The sequence below is a fragment of the Danio aesculapii genome, chromosome 4 (genome assembly GCF_903798145.1).
Source record: "Danio aesculapii chromosome 4, fDanAes4.1, whole genome shotgun sequence".
Classification (NCBI taxonomy): domain Eukaryota; kingdom Metazoa; phylum Chordata; class Actinopteri; order Cypriniformes; family Danionidae; genus Danio; species Danio aesculapii.
In genome coordinates this window covers 19,591,727-19,619,057 of record NC_079438.1, presented here as the reverse complement: position 1 = coordinate 19,619,057, position 27,331 = coordinate 19,591,727, and the positions used below count along the sequence as shown (strand labels likewise).

General features: G+C 41.3%; 2 protein-coding genes and 5 non-coding genes across 7 annotated transcripts in view; 1 reads left to right on the top strand and 6 right to left on the bottom strand.

The window, feature by feature from the left end:
- LOC130222164 (gastrula zinc finger protein XlCGF8.2DB-like) overlaps positions 1-3,241 on the bottom strand; it is a 58,454-nt gene extending 55,213 nt beyond the window's left edge. The window contains exon 1 of the mRNA XM_056454790.1: positions 3,104-3,241. Coding sequence (XP_056310765.1) covers positions 3,104-3,188 — 85 coding nt within the window. The 5' untranslated portion in view covers positions 3,189-3,241. The remainder of the gene's footprint in view (positions 1-3,103) is intronic.
- Positions 3,242-5,142: 1,901 nt separating this feature from the next.
- Positions 5,143-5,214, bottom strand: trnap-ugg (transfer RNA proline (anticodon UGG)). The gene has a single exon. It is a non-coding gene; the product is annotated as a tRNA-Pro (tRNA).
- A 1,583-nt stretch (positions 5,215-6,797) lies between these two features.
- Positions 6,798-6,869, bottom strand: trnap-agg (transfer RNA proline (anticodon AGG)). Its single transcript has one exon. It is a non-coding gene; the product is annotated as a tRNA-Pro (tRNA).
- Positions 6,870-8,017: 1,148 nt separating this feature from the next.
- On the bottom strand, positions 8,018-8,089 carry trnap-agg (transfer RNA proline (anticodon AGG)). The gene has a single exon. It is a non-coding gene; the product is annotated as a tRNA-Pro (tRNA).
- Positions 8,090-9,653: 1,564 nt separating this feature from the next.
- trnap-agg (transfer RNA proline (anticodon AGG)) lies at positions 9,654-9,725 on the bottom strand. Its single transcript has one exon. It is a non-coding gene; the product is annotated as a tRNA-Pro (tRNA).
- Positions 9,726-13,735: 4,010 nt separating this feature from the next.
- Positions 13,736-13,808, top strand: trnak-cuu (transfer RNA lysine (anticodon CUU)). The gene has a single exon. It is a non-coding gene; the product is annotated as a tRNA-Lys (tRNA).
- Positions 13,809-23,121: 9,313 nt separating this feature from the next.
- On the bottom strand, positions 23,122-26,942 carry LOC130223478 (uncharacterized). Its single transcript, XM_056456323.1, has 11 exons — positions 26,929-26,942; positions 26,210-26,434; positions 25,907-26,086; positions 25,649-25,796; positions 25,389-25,546; positions 24,942-25,302; positions 24,641-24,733; positions 24,406-24,554; positions 24,119-24,325; positions 23,816-24,024; positions 23,122-23,735 (listed from the first exon to the last, which is right to left on the bottom strand). Exons 1-11 carry the CDS (start codon positions 26,940-26,942, stop codon positions 23,122-23,124), a joined length of 2,358 nt encoding a protein of 785 aa, XP_056312298.1.
- Between the last annotated feature and the right edge of the window lie 389 nt (positions 26,943-27,331).

Sequence of the window (27,331 nt, the reverse complement as noted above, 5' to 3'; positions counted from 1 at the left end):
AACTCTTTCTACTCTGTTTACAGCTGAAATTACACTCAGATTTGGATTTCAGATGTCTTCCATGTGAAGTATTTGTAGTCAGTGTGGGTTTTTCATCAGTCGTTATGTCTTGCTGTTTCTCTTCCGTTTCATTCCGTTGACGAGTCTCTTCTTTCAGCACCATCAGGTTTTAAACAAACAACAAAAAAGTGAACTTTAGTATAAAGGCACAAAGCGACAAGCATGAAATGGATGTTTCACCCAAAAATTAAAATGACCTTACCCCTAACTCTCCGTCATGTGGTTTTAAACATTTCCTTTGTTCTGGAACACAAAAGAAGCCAGCGTTTTTTCACAATATCTTCTTTTGCGTTCAACAGAATCTAGAACCTCATAAAGGTTTAAAACCACATCTATCTTCATTTCTGCATGAACTATCCCTTTAAAGGGTTCCTATTATGAACTTTTTTTTTTACAAGATGTAAAGTAAGTCTTTGGTGTTCCCAGAATGTGTCTGAGGTTTCGGCTCAAAATCAGATCATATACCTTGCAGAATATTTAATTTTGGGGGTCAGAGAAAAACCAAGCTCTTTTTGTGCCTGTGGCTTTAAATGAAAATGATCAAATGCACTCGCTCTAGATTACTTATGTTGTGTTCCCTCATGTGTATCTACCACTGGATTTAAACATTTTTCACTTTCTTGGAAGACCTGATATAGACAAATCCTGCACGTTCATATTAAGTACGCATAATTCACGCTAATATTTGTGGGTTTGCATAATTGTATATAACTTGTGCAAATGTTTCTCAGTACTGGGTTCCAGCTGGAAAGGCATCCACTATTTAAAACAAATGCTGGATAAGTTGGTGGTTCATTCCGCTGTGGTGACACCTGATTAATAAAGGGACTAAGCCAAAGAAAAAATGAATGAATGAACTTATGCAAATGCTTAATGCCAAGTTTGCTGTAAACTGGAGTGATGAGGAGATGGCAAGATGACATACTTTGCTATTTGTTTTCATTCATTTGTACTTTTGTCTTTGTTTTCTTGACTTTGTGCATGTCCTGAGGCTTAGCTGAAGACTTGCGTGATGACATTTTATATACCTGATAAGATGCAGAAATGCCATCTAAAAAGGTTACCTGCTGTTAATAATGTTAACCTGGGGTTTGCAAATGTGGACCATCTGTTAATGAACACCATGTATAGCATGAGCATTGTGGAAAGTGATTACAGATAACCCAGGATTCTGTTTATTCAGTGTTAGAATGACCCAGGGTTAAACATTTGAAGTGTGAAAAGCCCTAAGAATACTCAGCATCAGATCTCAAGATAACCAGAGTACAATGACAAACAGCGACAATTGTTAGTCATGTCATAGTGACCTGATCTCATTTGCTATTGTTTTAGCACTTCCAATTCAGTTGACAATTGGAGAAAAGACCAGGAGTTATAAACGGCAGAAAACGGTCACACTACTTGCTCTACAAACAAGTGTGTTCATGACTTTACATACAAAGAAAAATAAAAAAAATGTGAAAATTTGACATCAAATTCAACATCAAGCAGCATTAGGCATGGTGATCAGGTTAAATCATTCAAATGAATCATTGACTTCTGCTGTCTTCATTTGTTTCAGAAACACAGATTTCTTTACTATTTAAAACTGTATTTTTGGATATTATTTCTGCTGGAGATACTGTAATAAAAAAAAACTTAGATATACCTCAGATATACAAGGTTTTTCAAACCTTGACTTTTCCAAACTGTGGTATACCTTGTAAACTGTTATCGCCTCATGCTTAAGCAGCATAACACTGTATTTAGGATCCAAAAATTAATTCTTAAAAAAAAAAATTTCAGGTAAAAACATTCCAATGTCGGCGCCAGCTGCTACATGAAGAATATAGTCAATACTGACGAACTTCACATTCAAATGTTTGCATATCATCAGCATGCTGTAATCCATTTCTTAAGCAGCAAAAGTCATTTTTAGATTAGTTTGTTGGCCAGTTGTAGTCAGTGCAATGCTAAACGTTATTGTTCCACTATAATTTGTTTGTTTTGTTTCACGTCGTCCCTCAGCAACATCATATAGTTTAGAATACTGTACAATGTTTAATAATAATTAATTACTTTAGTGTCCATTTCATTCAGCATATTTAAAATTGGGGGCACCCACATTTTCTGACATACTTTAACCCAGGTTTCTTCAGGTTTCACCAAGTAAAATGCAAGACTTTTATGACATTTTCAAGACAATTATAAAAGAAATTTTAGACTCATAAAGGGAATTTTTCAAATGCCCCAGATGGAAAAGATTTTTACTTGCCCTATCAAAAAAAATATTATGATTTAATACATGTAATAACACAATAATAAATGAATAATAAAAAATTACAATATTTTAGATATTTCTTAGCAAATATTGTGTAAAAACAAGCAAGCTTTACTTGTATCCAAACACTTTTCCAAACACAAACTTTCTTTGAAAAAAAATCAATGAAAAAAAATAAACAAATGTTTTAAAAGTTAAAAGACTTTAAGGCCTAAAATTTAGATTTTGGAATTTAAGACATTTTAAGACCCCACTGAAACCCTGTTTAAACACAAAAGTCCTGGTAATTAGTTATTATAATAATGATGTCATTCTAACTCAGATACTATCTATGAGAACTAGTAACAACTACTACAAACAAGTTTAAACCCATAAAGAAGTTGATAAAAAAGGGAATTGTGATCAATGTGACATATGCAAATGGAAAGTACTAAGCCAGCACTATCACTGTAATAGCAGATATCTTCTATGAGAATACTGTAGGTCAAATATCGTCAGCTCAGTTAAACTTTTTTAATTTATTGTTTTTATTTATTTTATATAGCGCCAGTGCTCAAGGATGCTTTACAAACAGTAGAAGAATAAGAAAAGAATGACAAAAGACATGAGAACAAGTGACGAAAGAAACTCATTCCTGTCTTTCAATGAGTGCTCATGTGCATTTAGGAGAACTAGGCAGCACACTCAGGGCTGCAAGATGGATTTAATTTAGTATTCTTATTATTAAAATATATCTGAATGAGGATCAAATGACTGAGTTGGTCTTTGAGAATGAAAACCAACCTGTTTGTTCCTGCAGATCTTCCTGTTTGACTCTGAATGTTTCTTCAATCTTCACATCTTCACTCTCCTCTTTAATAAACACCATCTTTATAACAGTGTGGAGATCAGTCGCTTCAGCAGTTTTTCTCTGCGTTTGAACACTTTATCCTGTTTAAAATGAACAAAACAATAAAAAAAAATTTAATGAATAAATTAATGAACAGAAAAAAAATAACTTCTCTTCAACACTTGCTTCAACAGTTTCTTTATATGAGAGTAATTAACAAAAATAAATCAGGTAAGTTCAAGCAAGAAACAATAGCCACAAATGAGCTGATTAAAACTAGTACTCCATTTCTTATATATATATATAGTGATGTATACTTAGAATGGAATGACATTATACTATTTAATAAACTAAACCTTCATTAAAACACTTATTACACACATTTCTGTTCAAACATTAGCCCTCATTACTGTGAGTAAAATAATACTACGTTGTAAAAAGGGTTAAAATATTATTTTCAACAACAGGTACATAATTTAGCATCGGATGAAAAAACCTGAAACTTTAATCAATCGGTTTATATATGTGTAAAAGTTTTAAAACAAACCTTTCTTCAGTTGAATCAATGCATGGGATCACAGTGGAGGAGCGGCGCAGCCTTATGACGTCACAGCGCCACGCCAAAATAAAAGTCTTTTTTAAAGCTTTTTTGCCGCTTACTTTGTCATGACTTATTGATGAAATTTTTCCCTCGTTTTCCACTTTCCACTATATCTGCTCTCCCGCACACACACACGCACGCACACACACACACGCGCACACACACACACACACACACACAGACAGATATTCAGTGTTTGAAGCTGATCAAAAACTTATATCTGTGTGTGTGTGTGTGTGTGTGTGTGTGTGTGTGACATTGATGACGTTCACATTGTAACACAAAACATAAAATAACAGTCAATATGCATGAGTAGTTTTGGGTTAATAAAAATAAAAATGTTTTAAAGCACCAAATCATTAGAGTGATTTCATGTAGGACACAAATGCCTCAAATGCAGCTTTAACATTATTGGAATAAATTATATTCTAACATATTCAAATGGAAAGGTTAACACATTAAAAAGGAATAATTATTTACAAGGTTACTTTTATATCTGCATCTTTATAAAATAAAGCAGTCGTCCCGAACCTTTGAAAAATAGTCCATGTTGTCTTTATATTTTTAGATAGCTTCATTTATTACTGACTTTATGCGTTCAAAATATGTAATTATGCAGTTGAAGTAATATTGTGCTACTTTTGCTACATAGTAGAAGTGAACTAGTTTTGTTTTGTGTTAAAGCCACAATGGCCATGCATGTTTATAACCACACTACTTTGTATGAGTGCTTTATTGGGACCCTATAGGCACATTTTGTGCCTGGACTCAACTAACTATTTTGTTAATTACTTAATACCCACAGAGCATGCTCATAGGGCATACTTCTGACCCAGATTCTGTGCCCGAGTATACCTATACTTCGCCCAGTGTGGCCATATACACATCTTATTTGATGGAATGCAAACTGGCATCGAGATCCTAAAGTGCAGTTTTCCATGCGTTGGCATCTTGTTGAAGGCATACAAAAGATCCATGACAAATGATTGGCGAAATGACCCAGTGGCCTAATGGATAAGCCATCAGACTCCAGGGCTTAGGATTGTGGGTCCAAGTCCCATCTGGGTTGTCTTTGAAGGTCTCACTTCAATATGTTAGCAATGTTTGGTGGATGAAACACGGTAGCTGTGAAAACCTTCTTGAGATGTGTTTGCATGTCATTAAAACGGTGCTTACATATAAAGCTGGTGGGTTGTTTTGAGATCCATAAACAAATCTAACAACCGAATCATTGCCGCTCCTTTTTTTGTCTGTATAATTGTACATGTTAGACTGATTTAGATCAGAAGTCCACTAAATGTTCATTAACTAAACTCACAGCAAAAGCTGCTACGGTTAACATAGAAACGCCTTGGATAGCACAGCACCACTGCTTTTTCTCTGACTGTTGTAGGGCTCGTCCGGGATTTGAACCCGGGACCTCTCGCACCCAAAGCGAGAATCATACCCCTAGACCAACGAGCCCTGTAGAAGCAGTCTGCAGTGCCACAAAAAATTCTGTGAGACCGATCCACTCTACTCTTTGTTCATGTTGTTTTTGTTACGTGTGTCAGCAACTCCCTGGAGGCATATTACAGTAAGTATAAAACAGTCCAGTGGCCTAATGGATAAGGCACCAGCCTTCAAAGCTGGGGATTGTGGGTTTAAAGTACCAACTGGGTTGTCTTTGATGCAGTTCCTTTTAAGTTGACTGTGCAAGACAATCCAATGTTACCTTTAAAAAGCTAGGTTCATACCCTTAGGTCAAAAAGACATGACAATGGAAAACTCCTCAGAGAAGCTGTTTTGTCATTAGGTGTACACACCAGATCGTCTGAATGCAATATGGCATAGGGATCCTAAAGTACTGTTTTCTGAGTAACAAGAACTTCCTGAGCCATACATCAGATATGACAAAGGCAAGTGTTGACCCAGTGGCCTGATGGATAAGGCATCAGCCTTCGAAGCTGGGGATTGTGGGTTCAAGTCCCATCTGGGTTGTCTTTGTTGGGTTACATTTAAGTTGTGTGAAACAATTCCGACTGGTCTTCTCAAAACTTAGGCGTGATGATCTGAGGACAATAGTTAGCTTCGAATTCTCAGACTTGCTGCACACTTCAAATAAGATTCATCCAATCTTGCTTGAATCTCACTGTCACGTTACAAACTTAAATGGTTCCGCAGAGCTTTGGTAATGGAGATCTTGACTTCAAGTACCCCGTGGCTTTCAACTAATGGTCTCTTGTTAGGTGGATGATGATGAAATGCAAACAAGAAAATAGCTGCAGAAAGGTTGTGATTTCAAGTTAATGAGAGTGGCCTTGTCTGGAATTTGAAACTCAAGACCAGTCACACCATACGCGAGAACCACACCCCAGGACCAATGAGACACGAATGTGGATAATTGCACAAAGAAAATGTTTGACCATTAATTGCACACATCTTATTTGACGGAATGCAAACTGGCATCGAGATCCTAAAGCGCAGTTTTCCATGCGTTGGCATCTTGTTAAAGGCATACAAAAAATCCATGACAAATGATTGGCGAAATGGCCCAGTGGCCTAAGGCATAAGGCATCAGCCTCCGGGGCTTGGGATTGTTGGTTCAAGTCCCATCTGGGTTGTCTTTGAAGGTCTCACTTCAATTTGGGAGCAATGTTTGGTGGATGAAACACGGTAGCTGTGAAAACCTTCTTGAGATGTGTTTGCATGTCATTAACTTCCTGCATTGCCATGCATTTTAGCTATTATGACTAAAAGGGTAACGAGATACCTAACGCGAAAGGCCATTTTGAATCCTGCATGGTGCCTACAGAGAAGAGACTGTGTACAAAGACAAAAATGGTGCTTACATATAAAGCTGGTGGGTTGTTCAATATCCATAAACAAATCTAACAACCGAATCATTGCCGCTCCTTTTTTTTGTCTGTATAATTGTACATGTTAGACTGATTTAGATCAGAAGTCCACTAAATGTTCATTAACTAAAGTCACAGCAAAAGCTGCTACAATTAACATAGAAACATCAAAGTGAACAGAGCTCTGCCTCTTTTTCTATGACACGCATAGGGCTCGTCCAGGATTTGAACCCGGGACCTCTCGCACCCTAAGCGAGAATCATACCCCTAGATCAACGAGCCCCGTAGATGCAACCTGCAGTGCCACAAAAAATTCTGTGAGACCGATCCAATCTACTCTTTTTTTCATGTTGTTTTTGTTATGTGTGTCAGCAACTCCCTGGAGGCATATTACAGTTCAAAGGCAATAAAAACAGCCCAGTGGAGTAATGGATAAGGCACCAGCCTTCGAAGCTGGGCATTGTGGGTTTAAAGTACCAACTGGGTTGTCTTTAATGCAGTTACTTTTAAGTTGACTGTGCAAGACAATCCAGTGTTACCTTTAAAAAGCTAGGTACATACCCTTAGGTCAAAAAGACATGACAATGGAAAACTCCTCAGAGAAGCTGTTTTGTCATTAGGTGTACACACCAGATCGTCTGAATGCAATATGGCATAGGGATCCTAAAGTACTGTTTTTCTGAGTTCCAAGAACTTCCTGAGCTATACATCAGATATGACAAAGGCTAGTGTTGACCCAGTGGCCTAATGGATAAGGCATCAGCCTTCAAATCTGGGGATTGTGGGTTCAAGTCCCATCTGGGTTGTCTTTGTTGGGTTACATTTAAGTTGTGTGAAACAATTCCGACTGGTCTTCTCAAAACTTAGGCGTGATGATCTGAGGACAATAGTTAGCTTTGAATTCTCAGACTTGCTGCACACTTCAAGGCATCAGCCTCCGGGGCTTGGGATTGTTGGTTCAAGTCCCATCTGGGTTGTCTTTGAAGGTCTCACTTCAATTTGGGAGCAATGTTTGGTGGATGAAACACGGTAGCTGTGAAAACCTTCTTGAGATGTGTTTGCATGTCATTAACTTCCTGCATTGCCATGCATTTTACCTGTTATGACTAAAAGGGTACGAGATACCTAAAGCGAAAGGCCATTTTGAATCCTGCATGGTGTCTACAGAGAAGAGACTGTGTACAAAGACAAAAATGGTGCTTACATATAAAGCTGGTGGGTTGTTCAAGATCCACAAACAAATTTAACAACCGACAAATTTAACAATCATTGCCGCTCATTTTTTTGTCTGTATAATTGTACATGTTAGACTGATTTAGATCAGAAGTCCACTAAATGTTCATTAACTAAAGTCACAGCAAAAGCTGCTATATTTAACATTTAAACATCATAGTGAGCACAGCTCCACCTCTTTTTCGATGACAGGCATAGGGCTTGTCTGGGATTTGAACCCAGGACCTCTCACACCCTAAGCAAGAATCATACCCCTAGACCAACAAGCCCTGTAGAAGCAATTTGCAGTGCCACAAAAAATTCTGTGAGACCGATCCAATCTACTCTTTGTTCATGTTGTTTTTGTTACGTGTGTCAGCAACTCTCTGGAGGCATATTACAGATCACAGGCAGTAAAAACAGCCCAGTGGCCTAATGGATAAGGCACCAGCCTTCGAAGCTGGGGATTGTGGGTTTAAAGTACCAACTGGGTTGTCTTTGATGCAGTTCCTTTTAAGTTGACTGTGCAAGACAATCCAGTGTTACCTTTAAAAAGCTAGGTTCATACCCTTAGGTCAAAAAGAAATGACAAAGGAAAATTCCTCAGAGAGGCTGTTTTGTCATTAGGTGTACACACCAGATCGTCTGAATGCAATATGGCATAGGGATCCTAAAGAACTGTATTCTGAGTAACAAGAACTTCCTGAGCCATACAACAGATATGACAGACACTAGTAATGTCCCAGTGGCCTAATGGATAGGGCATCAATCTTCAAAGCTGGGGATTGTGGGTTCAAGTCCCATCTGGGTTGTCTTTGTTTGGTTACATTTAAGTTGTGTGAAAAAAAATCCGACTTGTCTTCTCATAACTTAGGCGTGATGATCTGAGGACAATAGTTAGCTTCGAATTCTCAGACTTGCTGCACACTTCAAATAAGATTCATCCAATCTTGCTTGAATCTCACTGTCACGTTACAAACCTAAATGGTTCTGCTAAGCTTTGGTAATGGAGATCTTGACTTCAAGTACCCTGTGGCTTTCAACTAATGGCTCATGTTAGGTGGATGATGATGAAATGCAAACAAGGAAATAGCTGTAGAAAGGTTGTGATTTTAAGGTAATGAGAGTGGCCTTGTCTGGAATTTGAAACTCAAGTCCAGTCACATTATACACAAGAACCATACCCCAGGACCCATGAGACACGAATGTGGATGGTTGCACAAAGAAAATGTTTGTCCATTAGTTGCACACATCTTATTTGACGGAATGCAAACTGGCATCGAGATCCTAAAGTGCAGTTTTCCTTGCTTTGGCATCTTGTTGAAGGCATACAAAAGATCCATGACAAATGATTGGCGAAATGGCCCAGTGGCCTAATGGATAAGGCATCAGCCTCCGGGGCTTGGGATTGTTGGTTCAAGTCCCATCTGGGTTGTCTTTGAAGGTCTCACTTAAATTTGGAAGCAATGTTTGATGGAGGAAACACGGTAGCTGTGAAAACCTTCTTGAGATGTGTTTGCCTGTCATTAACTTCCTGCATTGCCATGCATATTACCTGTTATGACTAAAAGAGTAATGAGATACCTAACGCGAAAGGCCATTTTGAATCCTGCATGGTGCCTACAGAGAAGAGACTGTGTACAAACACAAAAATGGTGCTTATATATAAAGCTGGTGGGTTGTTCACTGAATCATTGCCGCTCCTTTTTTTGTCCGTATAATTGTACATGTTAGACTGATTTAGATCAGAAGTCCACTAAATGATTATTAACTAAAGTCACAGCAAAAGCTGCTACAATTAACATATAATCACGACAGATAGCACAGCTCTGCCTCTTTTTCAATGACATCGTAGGGCTCATCCGGGATTTGAACCCGGGACCTCTCGCACCCTAAGCGAGAACCATACCCCTAGACCAACAAGCCCTGGAAAAGCCCTTCTTTCGCCCCTTTTTCTTCTCTTCTTTCTCTTTTTCTTCTTTTATCTCTTTTCTTCTCTTTTTTCCTCTCCTCCCGTTCTTCCCCCTTTTTCCCTCTCTTCCCCCTCCATAACAGCCTATTGTTCCCCAGCCTATTGTTCACCCAGGGACGAACAAAGGATTTTGCTCATCAAGACCTCATCAAGATGGCGCCGCGGATGGCCGCTTCGGTGTGGGGCTCTCCAGTGTTTGCACTGTTTTTGTTAGTCTGTCCTGTTTTATGTTTATCAAATACGATCAGTTACACCAGGGACGAGCTGCTGAACATTCGGCAGTGCACACCAACTAATCAAGAACTGGATTTTGATTTTTGTGGCGTTTTGCGGAACATTGTGGTCAGCGGAGCAGCCGCATTGTGGAAACGCTACAAGACGCGCAAGCGTGGGAAGCGAGCCGGCGCGCTCGTCAGGCTAAGACAGCGCGGCTTCAGAACGGCGCTGCCCAGCATTCACCTGGCGAATCTCCGCTCTCTTCCTAACAAAATGGACGAACTGCTTCTGCTCACATGCAAAAACAAGAACTTTAACAACTCTGCTGTCCTGTGTTTCACGGAAACCTGGCTAAACGAAGCCATTCCGGACAGCGCATTAAACCTACCGGACTTTCAGCTGTACAGAGCAGATCGCGATACGGAGTCAACAGGCAAAATGCGCGGTGGTGGGACATGCTTTTACATCAACAGAAGGTGGTGTACGGATGTAACTGTGTTAAAGAAGATGTGCTGTCCTGATGTGGAAGTGCTTTTCATTAACTGTAAGCCTTTTTATTCACCAAGAGAGTTTTCCTCGTTCATTCTCGTCTGTGTTTACATTCCACCGCAAGCACACGTGAGTACTGCACTGCAACAGCTGGCTGATCTGATCACAGAGACCGAACAACAACACCCGGACTCTGTTTTTATCATACTTGGGGACTTTAATCAGGCAAAACTCACACATGAGCTGCCTAAATTCAAACAGCACATTACATGCCCCACCAGAGACAATAACATTTTGGACCATTGCTACACCACAATAAAGGATGCATATCGCTCCGTCGCCAGAGCAGCTCTAGGACTCTCCGATCACTGCCTGGTTCATCTTATACCAACGTACAGGCAAAAACTTAAAACTACTAAGCCAGTATTAAGGACTGTCAAGAGATGGACCAACGACACAGAGCAGGTCTTACAAGCCTGTTTTGAATGCACTGACTGGAATGTTTTTGAAGCTGCAGCCACAGATCTGGACGAGCTCACAGAGACTGTAACATCATACATCAGTTTCTGTGAGGAGTTATCCATCCCTACCAGGACCTACTTGTCATTTAACAATGATAAACCATGGTTCACACCAAAACTCAGACAGCTTCGTCAGGCCAAAGAGGATGCTTACAGGAGTGGTGACAGGATCCTGTACGATCAGGCCAGGAACACATTGACAAAGGAGATTGGTGTGGCTAAGAAAAGCTATGCCAAAAAGCTGCAAAACCAGTTTTCAGCTAACGACCCTGCATCAGTGTGGAGAGGCTTAAAAGATTTCACTAATTACAAGACACCGTCCCCCAGTATCGACAGCAATAAACATATTGCAAACGAGCTGAATATGTTCTACTGTAGGTTTGACACCTATGACCAGACACCTTACACCCGCCTGGACCATCTCCCTACACAGCCATCAACACCACATCAACACAGCCTGGACCATCTCCCTACACGGCCATCAACACCACATCAACACAGCCCAGACCGTCTCCCTACATGGCCATTAATACCACATCAACACAGCCCGGACCATCTCCCTACACAGCCATCAACACCTCCAGCCATCTTCCTCTCCCCCCTGCTCTTCAGATCAGTGAGGATCATGTGCGTCAGATCTTCAGTAAACAGAAGAGAAGGAAAGCACCAGGGCCAGATGGTGTCTCACCAGCCTGTCTTAGAACCTGCGCTGACCAGCTGGCTCCCATTTTCTCACATATCTTCAATAGATCACTGGAACAGCGCAAGGTTCCATCCTGCTTTAAGCGCTCCACCATCATCCCAATCCCGAAGAAGCCAAAGATCACAGGACTCAATGACTACAGACCTGTGGCCTTAACATCTGTTGGGCGTTGGGCGTTGGGCGTTTCTGTTACCTTTCTCTCTCTCTTTTCGGCAGCTTTCATTTGCATACCACGAGCATACCTATTAAGACAAAGTTCAGTATTTCTACTACAGTTTGATTAGTGTCTGAGTCTCTGTGGCGCAATCAGTTAGCATGTTCGACTCTTAACCGAAAGGTTGGTGGTTCAAGCCCACCAAGGGCCAAATGAAGCTTTTCTCTGCCTTGCAACTGCTAACACGTGCACTGGGCATAGATCCTGGGCCACGTGCTGTCTAGCATTACAAGTTGACATCAGGATTTAGCAGACGTTTGTTGTCCAGTGCCTGGATTGGCCAAGTTACTTATTTCAGTTGACTTTAAAACAGCATCAAACTTTGCACTTGTAGGGAAGGTATTGATCAAAACAGTGACTAGAATGAATGTATCAGAAGCCCGGCTAACTCAGTCGGTAGAGCATGAGACTCTTAATCTCAGGGTCATGGGTTCGAGCCCCACGTTGGGCGTTTCTGTTACCTTTCTCTCTCTTTTCGGCAGCTTTCATTTGGATTCATCGAGCATACCTATTGAGACAAAGTTCAGCGATCCTACCTCAGTTGGTATGGTTAGTCTGAGTCTCTGTGGCACAATTGGTTAGCACGTTAGGCTGTTAACAGAAAGGTTGTTGCTTTGAGCCCATTAAGGGACAAATTAAGCTTTTCTCTGCCTTGCAACTGCTAACACGTGCACTGGGCATAGATCCTGGGCCATGTGCCGTCTAGCGTTACAAGATGACATCAGTGTTTAGCAGAAGTATGTTGTTCAGTGCCTGGATTGGACAATTTTTTATTCCAGTTGCCTTAAAAACACCATCAAACTTTACACAGGTAGGGAAGGTATTGATCAAAACAGTGACTAGAATGAAGGTATCAGAAGCCTGGCTAGCTCAGTCGGTAGAGCATGAGACTTAATTTCATGGTTGTGAATTCGTGCCCCACGTTGGGCATTTCTGTTACCTTTCTCTCTCTCTTTTCGGCAGCTATCATTTGGATTCATCGAGCATACCTACTGAGACAAAGTTCAGCGTTTCTACCACAGTTGGTATGATTAGGCTGAGTCTCTGTGGCACAATCGGTTAGCGTGTTCGGCTGTAAACCAAAAGGTTGGTGGTTTGAGCCCACCCAGCGACGAACGAAGGCTTTCGCTGCCTTGCAACTGCTAACACGTGCACCGGGCAATTATCCTGGGCCACGTGCTGTCTAGCATTACATAATGAGATCAGGATATAGCAGTAGTTTGTTGTCCAGCACCTGTTTTGGACATTTTTTTTACTCCAGTTGCCTTAAAAACACCATCAAACTTTACACAGGTAGGGAAGGTATTGATGAAAACAGTGCTCTTGAACTAGTGTCTCACAAACCCTGCTAGCTTAGTCGGTAGAGCATAAGACACTTACTCTTAGTGATGTCGGTTCAAGCCCCACGTTGGGTGTTTTTTGTTACCTTTCTCTCTTTTCGGCAGCTTTCATTTGGATTCATCCTGCAGACCAAGTGAGACAAAGTTCAGCATTTCTACTACAGTTGCATTGGTTTTTGAGTCTCTGTGGCGCAATCGGTTAGCGCGTTCGGCTGTTAACTGAAAGGTTTGTGGTTCGAGCCCACCCAGGGACGAGTTAAGCTTTTCTTTGCCTTGCAACTGCTAACATGTGCACTGGGCATAGATCCTGGGACACGTGCAGTCTAGCATTAAAAGTTGACATCAGGATTTAGCAGAAGTTTGTTGTCCAGTGCCTGGATTGGCCAAGTTACTTATTTCAGTTGACTTTAAAACAGCATCAAACTTTACACAGGTAGGGAAGGTATTGATCAAAACAGTGACTAGAACTAATTTATCAGAAGCCCGGCTAGCTCAGTCGGTAGAGCATGAGACTCTTAATCTCAGGGTCGTGGGTTCGAGCCCCACGTTGGGCGTTTCTGTTACCTTTCTCTCTCTTTTTACCAGCTTTCATTTCGATACCTCGAGCATACCTATTAAGACAAAGTTCAGTATTTCTACTACAGTTTAATTGGTGTGTGAGTCTCTGTGGTGCAATCGGTTAGCGCGTTCGGCTGTTAACCAAAAGGTTGGTGGTTCGAGCCCACCCAGGGACGAGTCAAGTTTTTCTCTGCCTTGCAACTGCTAACACATGCACTGGGCATAGATCCTGGGCCACTTGCTGTCTGGCGTTACAAGATGACATCAGGATTTAGCAGAAGTTTGTTGTCCAGTGCCTGGATTGGCCAAGTTACTTATTCCAGTTGACTTTGAGACAGTATCAAACTTTACACAGGTAGGTATTGATCAAAACAGTGACTAGAATGAAGGAGTTAGAAGTCTGGCTAGCTCAGTTGGTAGAGCATGAGACTCTTAATCTCAGGGTTGTGGGTTTGAGCTCCACGTTGGGCGTTTCTGTTACCTTTCTCTTTTCGGCAGCTATCATTTGGATTCTTCGAGCATACCTAGTGTGACAAAGTTCAGCGTTTCTACTACAGTTGGGTTGGTGTCTGAGTCTCTGTGGCGCTACCTGGATCAGGATCGTCTGTCTCAGTCTCTCTCCTCGTCCAATCATTGCGCTCGCTCTCCATTGTGAGAATGGACGAGAGCCAATCTCCGCGCTCGCTTTCCATTGTGAGAATGGATGGGAGCCAATCGCCACTCTCGCTCTCCATTGTGAGAATAGATGAGAGCCAATCGCGTCGCGGCATATGCAAATGAATGACAACACCCCTGTCTTCTGACGAGAGCACATCATCATATAACCGATCAAGGCAAGTTATTTTGTCAATGTCTATATCTACTGATAAAAGTTGTTTTGTCAATTGTAGTCTTTTGTTATGTCAGTCTTTGCCTCCTAACGCTGATTTATAATTTTATGACAAGATTTTTCACAAAAGTCACCCTAAGTTCACGTTTTTGTGCATAGTGTCAAAGTTCACGACCCCGCACCCTGTTTAACATTGCAGACTTTTGATACACTTGCAGAAATCATTGATTTTGTTCGAACGTGTCTTTACATTAATAACTGTATCTATATATACATGCATATATACTGTATATACAGTTGTTTGGATGTGTTTATCAAAACGTTTGTCGACGCGTCAACAGCTCCCTCCCCCCGTATTACTTAGCCAAAAACAAAATAAAGTTTACACAAAATATAAGCTTTTTCTGCTAAATGTTCATTAGCTATATGAATTGTAAGAATAAATTAAAAGGTGTAATTGCCTGCCATTTGTTGCTAAATGTTTATTATGTTTGTATGATTTATAACTGTTACTACAATGGTGTACCCATAAATGGTATTGCTACTAAATGATAATTAGCTATATGAATTTTAGTTATTTATAACTAATGTGTTATGGTCATTCTACTGTGAATAATAAAAATGTCTGTCTTTTGAACCTAAATGTTTATTATAATGTTTACTATTGTGTTATCGTGTTATTATTACCCATCTGATAACAGAAATGCACGTCTTTTGCTAATATATATTTATTATACTTAATAACAATTATTTATAACAGTTGTGTTGTTATCAATTAATTATATTTTCATGTTTCTATTAATTAATATGTTTTTAGTACTAGGGACTTTTAGTCCCTTTACCATAGCAGAGAAATTACCTGGGAAATTTGATCTTTCTTTTGCTTGTTTCAGGCAACAGGCTACAGTATTGTAATTAATGCACTTGTTAAGTTTTATTTATATTTGTATGATAAATTCAGATAGGCACTAAGCCAAAAAGCCACAAGGCCATGGGTGATGGGAAGTGGATGGCCAGGTTGAGAGTCTTTGCCAGCTCTGGCGTTTGGCCTTCTGGAGCAGGCAATCGACCAGCTCCAAGACAGAGGAAGTGGTATGACATTTATCAGAAGGTAAGGCAAAATTACTTATACTTCATGACATTATATGTAGTATGCAGATTGGTTGGCAATGGTGCAAACAATATCAGTGCTTAGACGTTAAATCTCCTAATCATGAAAATAAATAACCATGGAATAGAAAAATAAGTACACAACGTCAAAAACAATAAATATGTGATTAAATTACATGAAGAATGTTTCTAAATAATGATATGATTAATTAAAGTATTCAGACAAATAAAGAATAAAAGCACATAAAAACAACAGAAATGCAGGGCTGCTTTCTCAAAGCAAAACACAGAGGTTAGAAAGAATCCTCAGATCTTTCAAACCTATCTTTTCAGATTGAGAAATGTCCCATGCATGCACGGGGACAGACCCTCCTCTTTGGAGGGTCCAGGGCCTGCAATTGTGGATTTCACACCACTAAGGTGATATATTTAAAAAGGCATTAATGATAATGCAACAAATATATATTTTTATAAGTGCTGCTATGCTTTTTCACTACATCTTTTTTTTTTTTTGCAGCCTGCCACTTCCACCCAGTCTCCCGCTGCACCACCACAGTCTGAGGCTTCAGACACAGCTTCTGGTGCCACTGGCCCACAGTCTGAGGCTTCAGACACAGCTCATGGCGTCATTGGCCAACAGTCTGAGGCTTCAAACACTGCTCCTGGCACCACTGGTGCACAGTCTGAGGCTTCAGTGCCACGGTGTTTTCTAAGGTCTCCTCTAAGTTTGTCAATGGTGAATATTTTCTGTGTAATTAATGCTTGCTTAAAACCATTTAGTATGTTTTTGACCGGATGTACATACCACTAGCTTCAGAATGTTTCTAGCATAGTCCTGCAGGTTGTAATGTCATTGAATTAGAATCTCCATCCCTTGTGAAGTCCTCCACCCATTCTCTGTCCCCTGTGAAGTCCTTCACCCCTTCTCCATCAACCGTGAGCACCATTACTCCTTCTCCATCCCCTAGGAAGTCCTCCACCTAATCTCCTTCCTTTATGAAGTCCTCCAGCCCATCTCCATCTACTGTGAGGACTTTCAGTCCTGCGACAGTATCTGTGAGTATATGAGCACCAATTTATTGAACATTAACGGCTTTATTTATACACAAGTTGTCTTCCAAACAGGATCAAACAACTGCTGGGGCCTCAGCTTCGTTCTGGTTGCCAGGTGAACTGAGCAAAACCATCCCTGTGCAGGACCAGAGATGGATTGCCCACACCATATTTCACTCTGGCAAGCTGCGGCCAGATTTACAGCTGTGGTATGAGCCTCCTGGTCTAGCTCTTATTTACCACCAGACACCAAAACCTGACAGGTTCTTCACCCACCGGTTAATGGTGTGGATGCCCTACCACATGTGGAAGGTGAGGTTCTCCTGCCCAACTTGTGGCAAGAATCTGACAGGTTTGGTGTCCACAAGAGGGCTCGAAAGGTCCTGGACATTGACAGATACTACCTGATGTTGACTGAGACACTCAGGTGCACTGTGTGTTCTCTGAACTATCTGTCAACAAGTCAGATTGTCCGCGACCAACTTGACCTGCCACACCAGAAAATGTTCAGACTGATTCTGACCCGCAAGTAAGTATAGCAGAGTAGAAAATGTGGTAGTTATGTAGACCCAAACCACTCACCCTCCAATAATTACCTGCAATTAATTACAGTGACAATGCACATTTCAGGTATGCCTGTGACATCCGTGTCATTAGGTTGCTTCGGGACAAGACATTGGGCAACAGTCCGACTTGACTGGTGAAGCAGCTGGGAGAAAACCATGGGGACGAATGGCTGAAGAGGTTGGCACACTATCTTGGAGAGTGTGCTGACTTTGTTGATCGACCCAGCCTTTTTCCCGTGGCCTGCCAGGAGCCTCCAGAGCCCATCGACATCCCCACCATGGCAGGGACATCCTCTCCAGGCTAGACCACATTAAGGCCAGCATCACATCCATCTTTGGGACTATATTAAAGATGGATTCTACCAAACAGGTAATGCATCACTGACTGTGTTAGGCTTGAATGTTTTTAAATTCTATAATATTGCCATATTATTATTGTTGGCTGTGATAAAATTCGAACATAAATGCTTTGCTACATTTATAAATTCCAGATCACAAAGAAGCTGGCTGGTCATGGACGGGGGACAGCACTCTGGTTGACCTCCATTAGCAATGAGATTGGCCAGATTCTGACCAGTGTCCTGACAGTGCAAGAGGGGCCAGGGCTGGACAGAATGGTGGCTGGTGTCATGGAGCGGTCCCGTCAGGCAGCTGTTCCACCCCCAATGCTGCTCTATGTGGACTGTGGCTGCTGCATAAATGAGGGAGCGACCAGTAAGTTGCAGATTAGGTTTGGATAATAGCCAGATCTTCACATAAGGCTGGACATCTGGCATTTTATGAGGCGGCTGGCTGTGGGCTGCACCACTGATGCCCATTCCCTATACCTCACCTTTATCGGATGCCTGTCCGCCTGTATCTTTGAGTGGGATGCAGGAGATCTCAGCCTGTTGCGGCAGGCTAAAAAAAAAAACAGCTGATGCAGGAGGGTGTGCCATCTATAAGTGATGACATGGTGGACAGAAGCATCACCAAAAAGGATCTTAGCCGTTACTGCCGCAGGAGGACAGGTGGCGAGGAAGACACCATATGCCTGATTGAGAGGCTGCTGCAGGAACTCGGGGGAGCAAATGGGAGGGACCTTATGGATTAAGATTATGCCCTTAATGGATGAGGTGCGCATGGAGCACATCTGGCGTGTTCAAAAACGTCATGTCAGATGCATCCAGGATGTGCTTGGAGTGCCACTCTATACAGAGGTAGGCACCACCACAAAGTCTGGGGTCATCCTGACAAAATATCGGTGTGCTAGAGGGTCCACATCCCTGGAGTGTTTTCATTGCCACCTGAACAGGTTCATTCCAGGATGGTATCTCACATGTGTGAACTTTTAAATAATTATTAAAAAGTAGAAAAGTATGCCTTTTTATTAATTTGCTTTTTTCTGCTAGGAACCAGTGCCAATGCACTGAATTGTCAAATATACCTCCTGGAAGGCCTGAACAGGTGGAACCAGGATCGAGGGACTGAGGCTGTGACCAGCAAGCCAGCATCCCTTCTCACATACTCCGGGGATATGGCCCACTCTGTCAACACCAACAGCCTGAAGGTGTTCGGTCGGGCTTTTATACCAACATTCAGGCCTCCTGCCTAATACACCGGTATGTACTACACTTAACTATGTGCATAATACTTTTGGTTTGGGGGTGTTCATTGTTATTTATTTTTATTTTTTTATTGTTTGCATCACCAAAGCCAACCATGCGGTGAGTGGCAAATACAGAAGTCTAGATATTATTGAAAGTCTTTGTAGTATTATTATGGAATGCTTTAAATAAGTCATATATGTCTGTGTGTTTTTGTTCTCCATTTGTAGGAGAGCTGCTTGGTGTTGACTACCTCCTGAGTCAGACTGGACAGCCCATGGCATTGAACCCAGACTCAGAGGAGACAGAGGAAATGTTGGAGGATGTGGATGAAGGTGGGGAAGAAGATGAGGGCTTCGGGGAGGCAGAGTATATGATATAACTGTGCCAAGTCTCTCCAATGACCCAAACTTCTCCATCTCCTCCCACTTCCTGCCCACCTCTGAGCCCATTGCCATGACCCCAGCTGCTGTCTCTTCCATCCACCCTGCTGCCTCCACTGCCCTGGCAACTAACTCCTCCATCCATCCTCCAGCCTCCACCGCCCTGGCAACTACCTCCTCTATCCATCCTCCAGCCTTCACCGACCTGGCTGCGACCTCCTCCATCCACCCTCCAGCCTCCACCACTCTGACTGCCACCTCCTCTGCTGTTTACACCGGCCTGACTGCTGCCTCCACTGCCTATCCTGCTACTGTCTCCACCCAGTCTGCTGTCACCACTGCCTATCCTGCTTCTGCCTCCACCCAGTCTGCTGTCTCCACTGCCCTGGATGCTGCTGCACGCTCCTCCCAACCTGCTGCAATCACCATCTTCTCTGATGCCTCCTCCCAACCTGTTGCCCACTCCACCCAACATACTGAACCCTCCACCCAGCCTGATGCCTCTGCCACCCTGGTTAGTGCCTCCATGTTGCAACAAAGCACTTTGACATCTGAGTCTGGTGTATGTAAATATCTTGTAACCTATCTATGTTTACGCATCTAACGCATCAACAATCTATGTTTTGTGCCTATGTTATATATATATATATATATATATGTATATATATATATATATATATATATATATATATATATATATACGTGTGTGTGTGTATGTGTGTGTGTATTATAATTATTATTTTTATTTTTTTAGGCTGTGGATGGCTGGTGTACCAGGTATGGACAGAGTGGACAGCCTGGCAGAGTTTCTTGTGGACCTGAGGAATCAGCCCTCCCTTGTCCTCACCAACCAGCAGGTAAGGAATATAAACCCACTCTTTGTTCACTCTAACTTGTCATACTTGCTTACCTTTTGCACATTTTGCTTTCTCATTGGCATGTATTATCTGCTTTTTCTGCTTAGGTGAGCAATATTGTTGCTCTTTGGCAGAACCTGCTGGACTATGACAAGCAGAGGGTGGTGTTTGCAGCCAGGTATCAAGCAAAGCTGGACACTGGGAGGTTTAGGTCCCCAAAGAAGAGGCAGGAGTTTACCCCAGGAGTGGAGAGTTTGAAGAGGCATGCCCTGACCACCTCTGCTCCACTTGCACAGTGGCCAGATTGCTGTCGCTTGGTTGAGACTATTTTTGTCAGGCTCTGTGCCATACATAGAACACCCAAAAAGAAGGGGACCGGCACAGTGTCGAGATGGGATCTCATCCTGGCAGACTACAGGAAAATCAGGCGCAGCATTCTGGCCAATGCTATAGTGATGAAGCAGACTAACCTTCAACTGGTGGATGTGAGTCACACCACCCTGGTACAGTGGCATAATAAAAAAGTTAAACAGCAGGACACTGCAGTAGTGATGCAGGGGCTGCAACTTCCAAGCCGCTTGTCCGTGGCGGCTGACCCCCTATTGCCTGCCAATGTGAGCCCCCCATCTCCACCACCTAAGCCAGGCCCGGCTCACCAGTACCACTTGCCCAGTAGCACTGTGGGCCAGGCTAAACTAAAAAGAAAAAGGACCATTTTGTCAGACCCACCAGCTTTGCCATCTGCTCAGATGCAGCAATCCCAACGGCAAATTATTCCTGCTCCACCACCAGGGACTCAACTGGTCATGCTGATGCCAGTGGCCTCACACGGGTCTATGCTGGCTTCACCGGGAATTTATTTGGAAAAATGTAATCGGGTTCTTTATAACACCTGAAATAAAATACTTTCAAACTAGAGATCAAAAAATGGTGAATGCTGGAGAAACTGTGGAAATGTATTGGCAGATCATTTCCACATATTTTGGCACTGTAATATTATACACACCTATTGGCAAGATTTAAATAAAGAGATAAATGTAATAATGGGATTGAATCTGGAATGTAATTTTAAAACTGTACCTGTGAATTTACTTTGCAGATATACCAAAAAAATGATGTGTATCTTCCTAACACACAATTAACAACTAGCAAAAAGGCCATTACAAAGAAATGGCTCAAGGTAGATCCTCCATCTGTAGGCGAATGGTATGATATTGTTAAAGAGGTGTATGACATGGAAGTACTGACATTTACCTTGAGACAACAAGCCTATAAAATTTGCATACTGGGATAAATGGTTGAGAAGAAAAGTATTGTTTTATTTCATTGTGGTGCTTTTACTTTATATATATGTTTGGAGCCTGTTGATCTTTGACACGTAACCCTTAACAAAATTTTATATAGCAACATTTTATCAACGATAAATACGAATGTAAATAAGATTGTATTCGGTGACCTTTGACACTTGTATGTCTTTTTTGTTTCCATGTTCCTGGAAAAAATGTCTGTTTGTTTGTTTGCTTGTTTTTATTGCTGTTTTGTTCTAAACTGTTTTAAGAAATGGAAAAAGAAATTATAAAAAAAATGTATCATCATCATCCTGACACAAACTCATGAGCATGTAGCATGTAGTTTTGCTGCTGTTGGATCAAAAACAACAGCTGCCATTCATGTTCATAGACTTGTCAAATCTACAGGCCTGTCTGTCTTTATAAATAATGTCTTACATTTTACACTGAATTCTGTCCAAAATATATTGACTTATCGTTTTTGCTAAAATAAATTCTTATTGTATTTGACTGTAGCTATCGTTTTTAATTAGGCTAGCTGCCTTATTCTCTTCAAAGAGCAGCTCTCATACAGAGCCTGTTATTTCAGTGTTTTTTCCAGGATATTTGTGGATATTTGTGGATTCCTTCTTTCTTGTCCTCGGCTGATCACATGGAATTTTTGGAATTTAATCATTAAGTTGTTTTCCCCTGTCATTTTCCTTTTTTTCTTATTCATTTAAACTATCACATATTTTTCAGGTGAAGTGGAAAAAGTGTTGCACTTACCTGAAAAATCTGTTTATGTATTATATAATAAAGTGTTTTTTTTTTCTTTTAAAGGATTACTCGTTTTTAAATGAAATAAATAGTTTGAATTATTGTTAAATATCCTAAACACTGTTTCTGTGTTTGCACCTTTATTTAGTTTAAAAAGCATATATATATGAATGTGAAATAACAGTACAGTGGAAGACTATATATATAATAGTAATACACTAAACTAAGTAACTACACTAAAGAAAATAAACAACTTCCAGTACATACAAGTGCAAACAAATGAACTAAAGCTGAACATTAATCAAACAACATAGAGACAACATAGGTAATGTCTTAAATTAAAAATGGTGGTGAATCCTATGATGAATATACTATAGCTTGCTTGAAGAATTAACATGCCTGGTTAATTCTCGGCAGTGAGGTCCATGGCTTTTCTTGTTGTTGAAATTAAGGGTTCGTGGGAGGGAGGGTTACGAGCAGCTTCAGCATACTTACCAGGCTGTAATTCCACATGTGTTGCAAAGAATCCAGAGAGAGAGGAGAGAATATGGAGTAGCCTACTCACACTCTCACTATTGCATAAAGGAAGCTTATGAGAAAAAAAGAGTGAAAAAAGACAAGTCAGTAAGAGAAAATACAGTTCTCTGGAAGTAAAGGTGAATGGTTTGTAAGACCCACTCATTCAGCCTATTACAACCAAGTCTCTATTTAGAGAGAAGTGTTGGTGCTTGACATTGCAGGAAGAATCCTTCAGGGTGAGAAGAGCAGTGATGGTTGTCCAGAGTCCAGAGAGTGAGGAGAGAATATGGCCACAGGTGGAAACTTGGAGTTGGACATTTTAGAAGTGGGTGAGAATGGGGGATGGAAAGATGTTGTTTCACATCCAGTCCAAGTCCAGCCCTTTCCCGGCAAAAGATCTCCTCTTCGAGCCATAATTATAGAGTAACTCCTCATCACTCAAAATGTCTTTTGTAGCAATGAAGAGAATGATGTCTCTATCATTAAGGACATACAGCCTGGGCCGTATATTGGCTCTTTTAATGGAGTGACGTATCAGGCGTCCGTAATTGAACTTCATGGGATGGCACTGGCAACTTTCTTCATGTGCATCAATGCACATGGCTTCATGTTGCTTGTTCTTATAAAAAAACAAATGTCCAGCTCTAATGCCGCTGGTCGAAGCAATTGCCATCCCCTCTTCATGGCTAACCAGCTGGCCGTGGTATTCACAGACAACCTTCCCAATCTGAAAGGGTCTTTTGACGAAAACACCATCACCCTTGTCAGGGACGGGTCTGACAGTCAGTCCTTTCCAGCCTTGAGACGAAATCATTTTATGCACAAAGCTGCTGTCGATGACCAAGTCCAACCTGGCAACAGGCTTCCACTGCTTCAGAACCACTGAAGCCTGTGGGACATTTGACGTCCACCCTTGTTTGTCCATCCAGCGGTTTATTTTGGACTCTGATAGCTGCTGTCCAGCAAAATGTTCTAGAAACACAAAACACATCAGTATTTGGCTATTCTCACTCAGTTTCACAGTTTGTGTCATTAATCATCTGTATACTCACCAAGAGCATGCTGTTCACGCAGCTTGAGCTGCTCACTACGCCAGCGGTCATAGCAGTGCCTCTCATGTTCTGAGCCACACAGCTCATTCCTGCGTGCCCTTTTTGGAGGAAGCCCCTCCAGAGTCACTGGACAGAACTGCTCGAGAGTTTTGTAGGCTGTCTGTTCGTCCACCCTTGTCTCTTGGCTGGAAGCTCTACTGGACCTTTGTCTATAAGATCACAAAAAATAAATATTAAAGGAAGGAAAGACAAGGCTGTGGGTTGCAAATTTAAGAATAAGGATCATTGTTGTTAGATTTTTACCGTGTTTTTCCAGCAAGCTGATCTAGCACACTTAGAGGCAGAAATGCATCTGAAGACGTTCTCCTCATGTTGTTCCTTTCAGCTGTTTCTGGCATGTGCCCAAACAGCCGTGCCACCACATTTCTCTCCACTTCTGACTTCAGGTTTTGTGCTGCTGCCTCAAACACTCTCTGGGCATCACCAAAGGTCACACTGGGGAGACTGTATCTGAAACACAAGGCATTGTAAGAATGCAAAAAGTGGACAGATGAACATGTAGAGTTAAAGACAGGTGTAATGTTGCTTACTTGTCATGTAGTCTTTTTAAGTCATTGGAGGGGTTATAAATCGATCTCCCACTACTTGACACAAAAAATGAATCAACTGCCACATCGTCGCCGGTGCGGTTTTCTTGTAGCATTGCTGGCCGCACCTCATTGAAGTACAAGTCAAACCACTAGTTAGAGAAAGGGACAAAAATAAGTATGACTTTACCACAATATATTTATTGCTGTTATGATTTAAAGTACGATATAAACGTACAAGTTCCTGTTCATGTGACAACGGTACTTTGTGCTCCTTTACTGCAACACAGACACCATTCTCTATCCGGCTTCTCCCCTCCCAATCCTCAACCTGCAAACAGACAGTTTTGCACATTCAATTCACCTTTATTTGTATAGCGCTTTTACAATGTAGACTGTGTCAAAGCAGCTTCACATAGAAGATCATAGTATATTGAAACAGTGTCAGTCCAGTCTTCAGTGTTTAAGTTCAGTTCAGCTCAGTTAAGTGTTGCAGCATAGGAACAAAGAAGAGATGGGAAGGAAAAACAAACACTTACAGTCATGTGTGTCACTACTCCAGGCCGCTGAAGTAGCTTCAGCATGACAAGAGCCTCCAGGTAGTACAGGACGAGCAGCCGTTCATTTTTAGTCAAACAGTCCCCTGTGATGGCTCCTGGACCCTGCATTTTGCATATCACGGCCTGGAAATCTTTGAATGCAGCCTCCAAAACAACAAGGCAGTCCTTTGGCAACATTTCCTTGCCAAACTCAGATTTTTTTCCTGTGACCTCCATGCTCAATTTTTTGGACATGCCAGTCTGTATTCCATACAGCGTTTCCATAAAACTTTTATAGTCCTGGAACAGAGCTGGATTGTTGTGGCGAACATCCGTGGAGGTAATAATGTAGGTCATGAATCTTGAAAAGAGATCAAAATTGGGTTGTTAGCACAGCTGAAATGATTAGCTAACATGTACATGGCAACCTGTGGTTGTTCCACTGACCTCTTGAGACTCTTCGAGTAGTTAAACACTGTCCATTTTGAGAGCTTTGTATCTGACAAGATGTTAAAGTACTCTCGCACTTTCTCCACCTGCCGAACAAACATAAGGTTTGGCTCAGTCGGGTCCATGTAATGCAAGAATCTGGACACTGTTTCCACCTGAAATGACACATTTCACATTATGATAAACTCTACTGCATAATACAAGACCTGCATGTAAATTTTTTTGCATGTATACCTTCACTCATTTAATTAACTTACTACTTGTTTGCTGTTTTTATATCCTAGGTCAGTGAGCAGGTACTTATTAAATCCTGCTAGAAGGGGGTGGTCAATGGAGTGCTTATTGTATAAGCCTTTTTTGACCATCTCCACCCTCACGGAAGAGGTCCACATCGGTCCACCAGTGCTGAAGTAAAAACAATAAACAGCAGGTGATCAAAACGACTCTGTACATGAAAGAGAAATCCTATCCACAGTGTACATTTATTTTCTGAGAATGCCGATGTGAAACTGTACCTCTGATAGTACTCTCCAGAGCTCTCGTCAGATAAGGGCTCATATGGAGGCTCAACTGGACCTTCTGCACCTTCTCCAGAGCTTTGAGACACAGAAGATGTAGTCGATTGAGCTGGTTCCGGGAGGAGTGAAGGTAAGTTATTAATGACCAACCCCCTTGACTGCATCTCCGCAATCATCCTAAAACAAGGAACATAAAATAAGGTCAAATAAAAAATACCAACAATGCATATTTATTAATGAGTAGATGTTTGATTTGAAGCCAGATATAGCAAATCAGAGAATCATAACTGAATAACAAACCTGGCCAGAGGATTGGTAGAGTCCAATATGTCACGAATTTTTCCAAACTCCCAGAAACGTCCTCTGTGGCAGAATTCGGACAACTCCTTCTTGGCCTCTATGATGACTGCCTGGATCTCTGCCTCTCCGCTGTTCCTCATACACACCTCCCTGAGATGCCCAGGAAGAGAGTGAGAAGCCTTTTTGCACACAGGGCAGAGGAAAAACATCCTGCTGTGGAAGGATCTGTGTGGATAATAAAACCAACATGTTATAGAATGAAAAGACCAAAAACAGCTTTGTGAAAGTTAAAGGTCCGGGGTCCAAAGGAACAAGCACACAAACAAACATAACAAAGTGTGCCAGAAATTTTGATTAGAGTTTTAAAACAAAACTTAATTTCATATTAATATAATACTGTTACTAACCATATTTAAAAAGTGTATTTAATAATATGACAATTATTATGAGAGAAGATTAAAATTGTCTCAATTATTTCTTAAAGTAAGATTATTCCTGCCATTAGGATTTCAAGTTAATATCAAATGACACCACAATTAGTATACAAACTGTGCTCTCCTCTCACAAACATCTGTCCACTTCAGATGTTTTCTAAATTTAATGATAAAGACTCTGGTCTTGACTTCTACAAACTTAGCTAACCTCACTGACAAAATAATACAAGATAAACTGAGTTTAACAGGCCTGCTGCATAAGGCATACTGACTAAATCTACTTACTTTTCAGAAGCCATTTCCGATGTTGAAAAGTGAGTTCTGTCCACTGGTCAAAAGCAACAAGTTGTAACTGAAAGTGACACAACTGTACAACGACTGAGATGAGATGGGCCTCTTTAACCTGAGCTGGCAGTAGGTCAACGGCCTATCAGGACGCAGCATCCAACAGCATCCCAGTCTGCCCATCCCCAGGTGTTAATGGCCCAACAGGGGCAGAAACAACTGTAAAACACAGATACAACAACCTATCTAGGCATATGGTTCAGTGTATTTAAAAATATATTGTCTTTGTTTTGACTTTGGGTAGTTTTACATTTCATGACACAGATGCAGGGAATTATATTGTCTAAAAGTTTGAAACAGTACACATACAAGGAAAATCTATTTAATAATGCACAATTTAGGA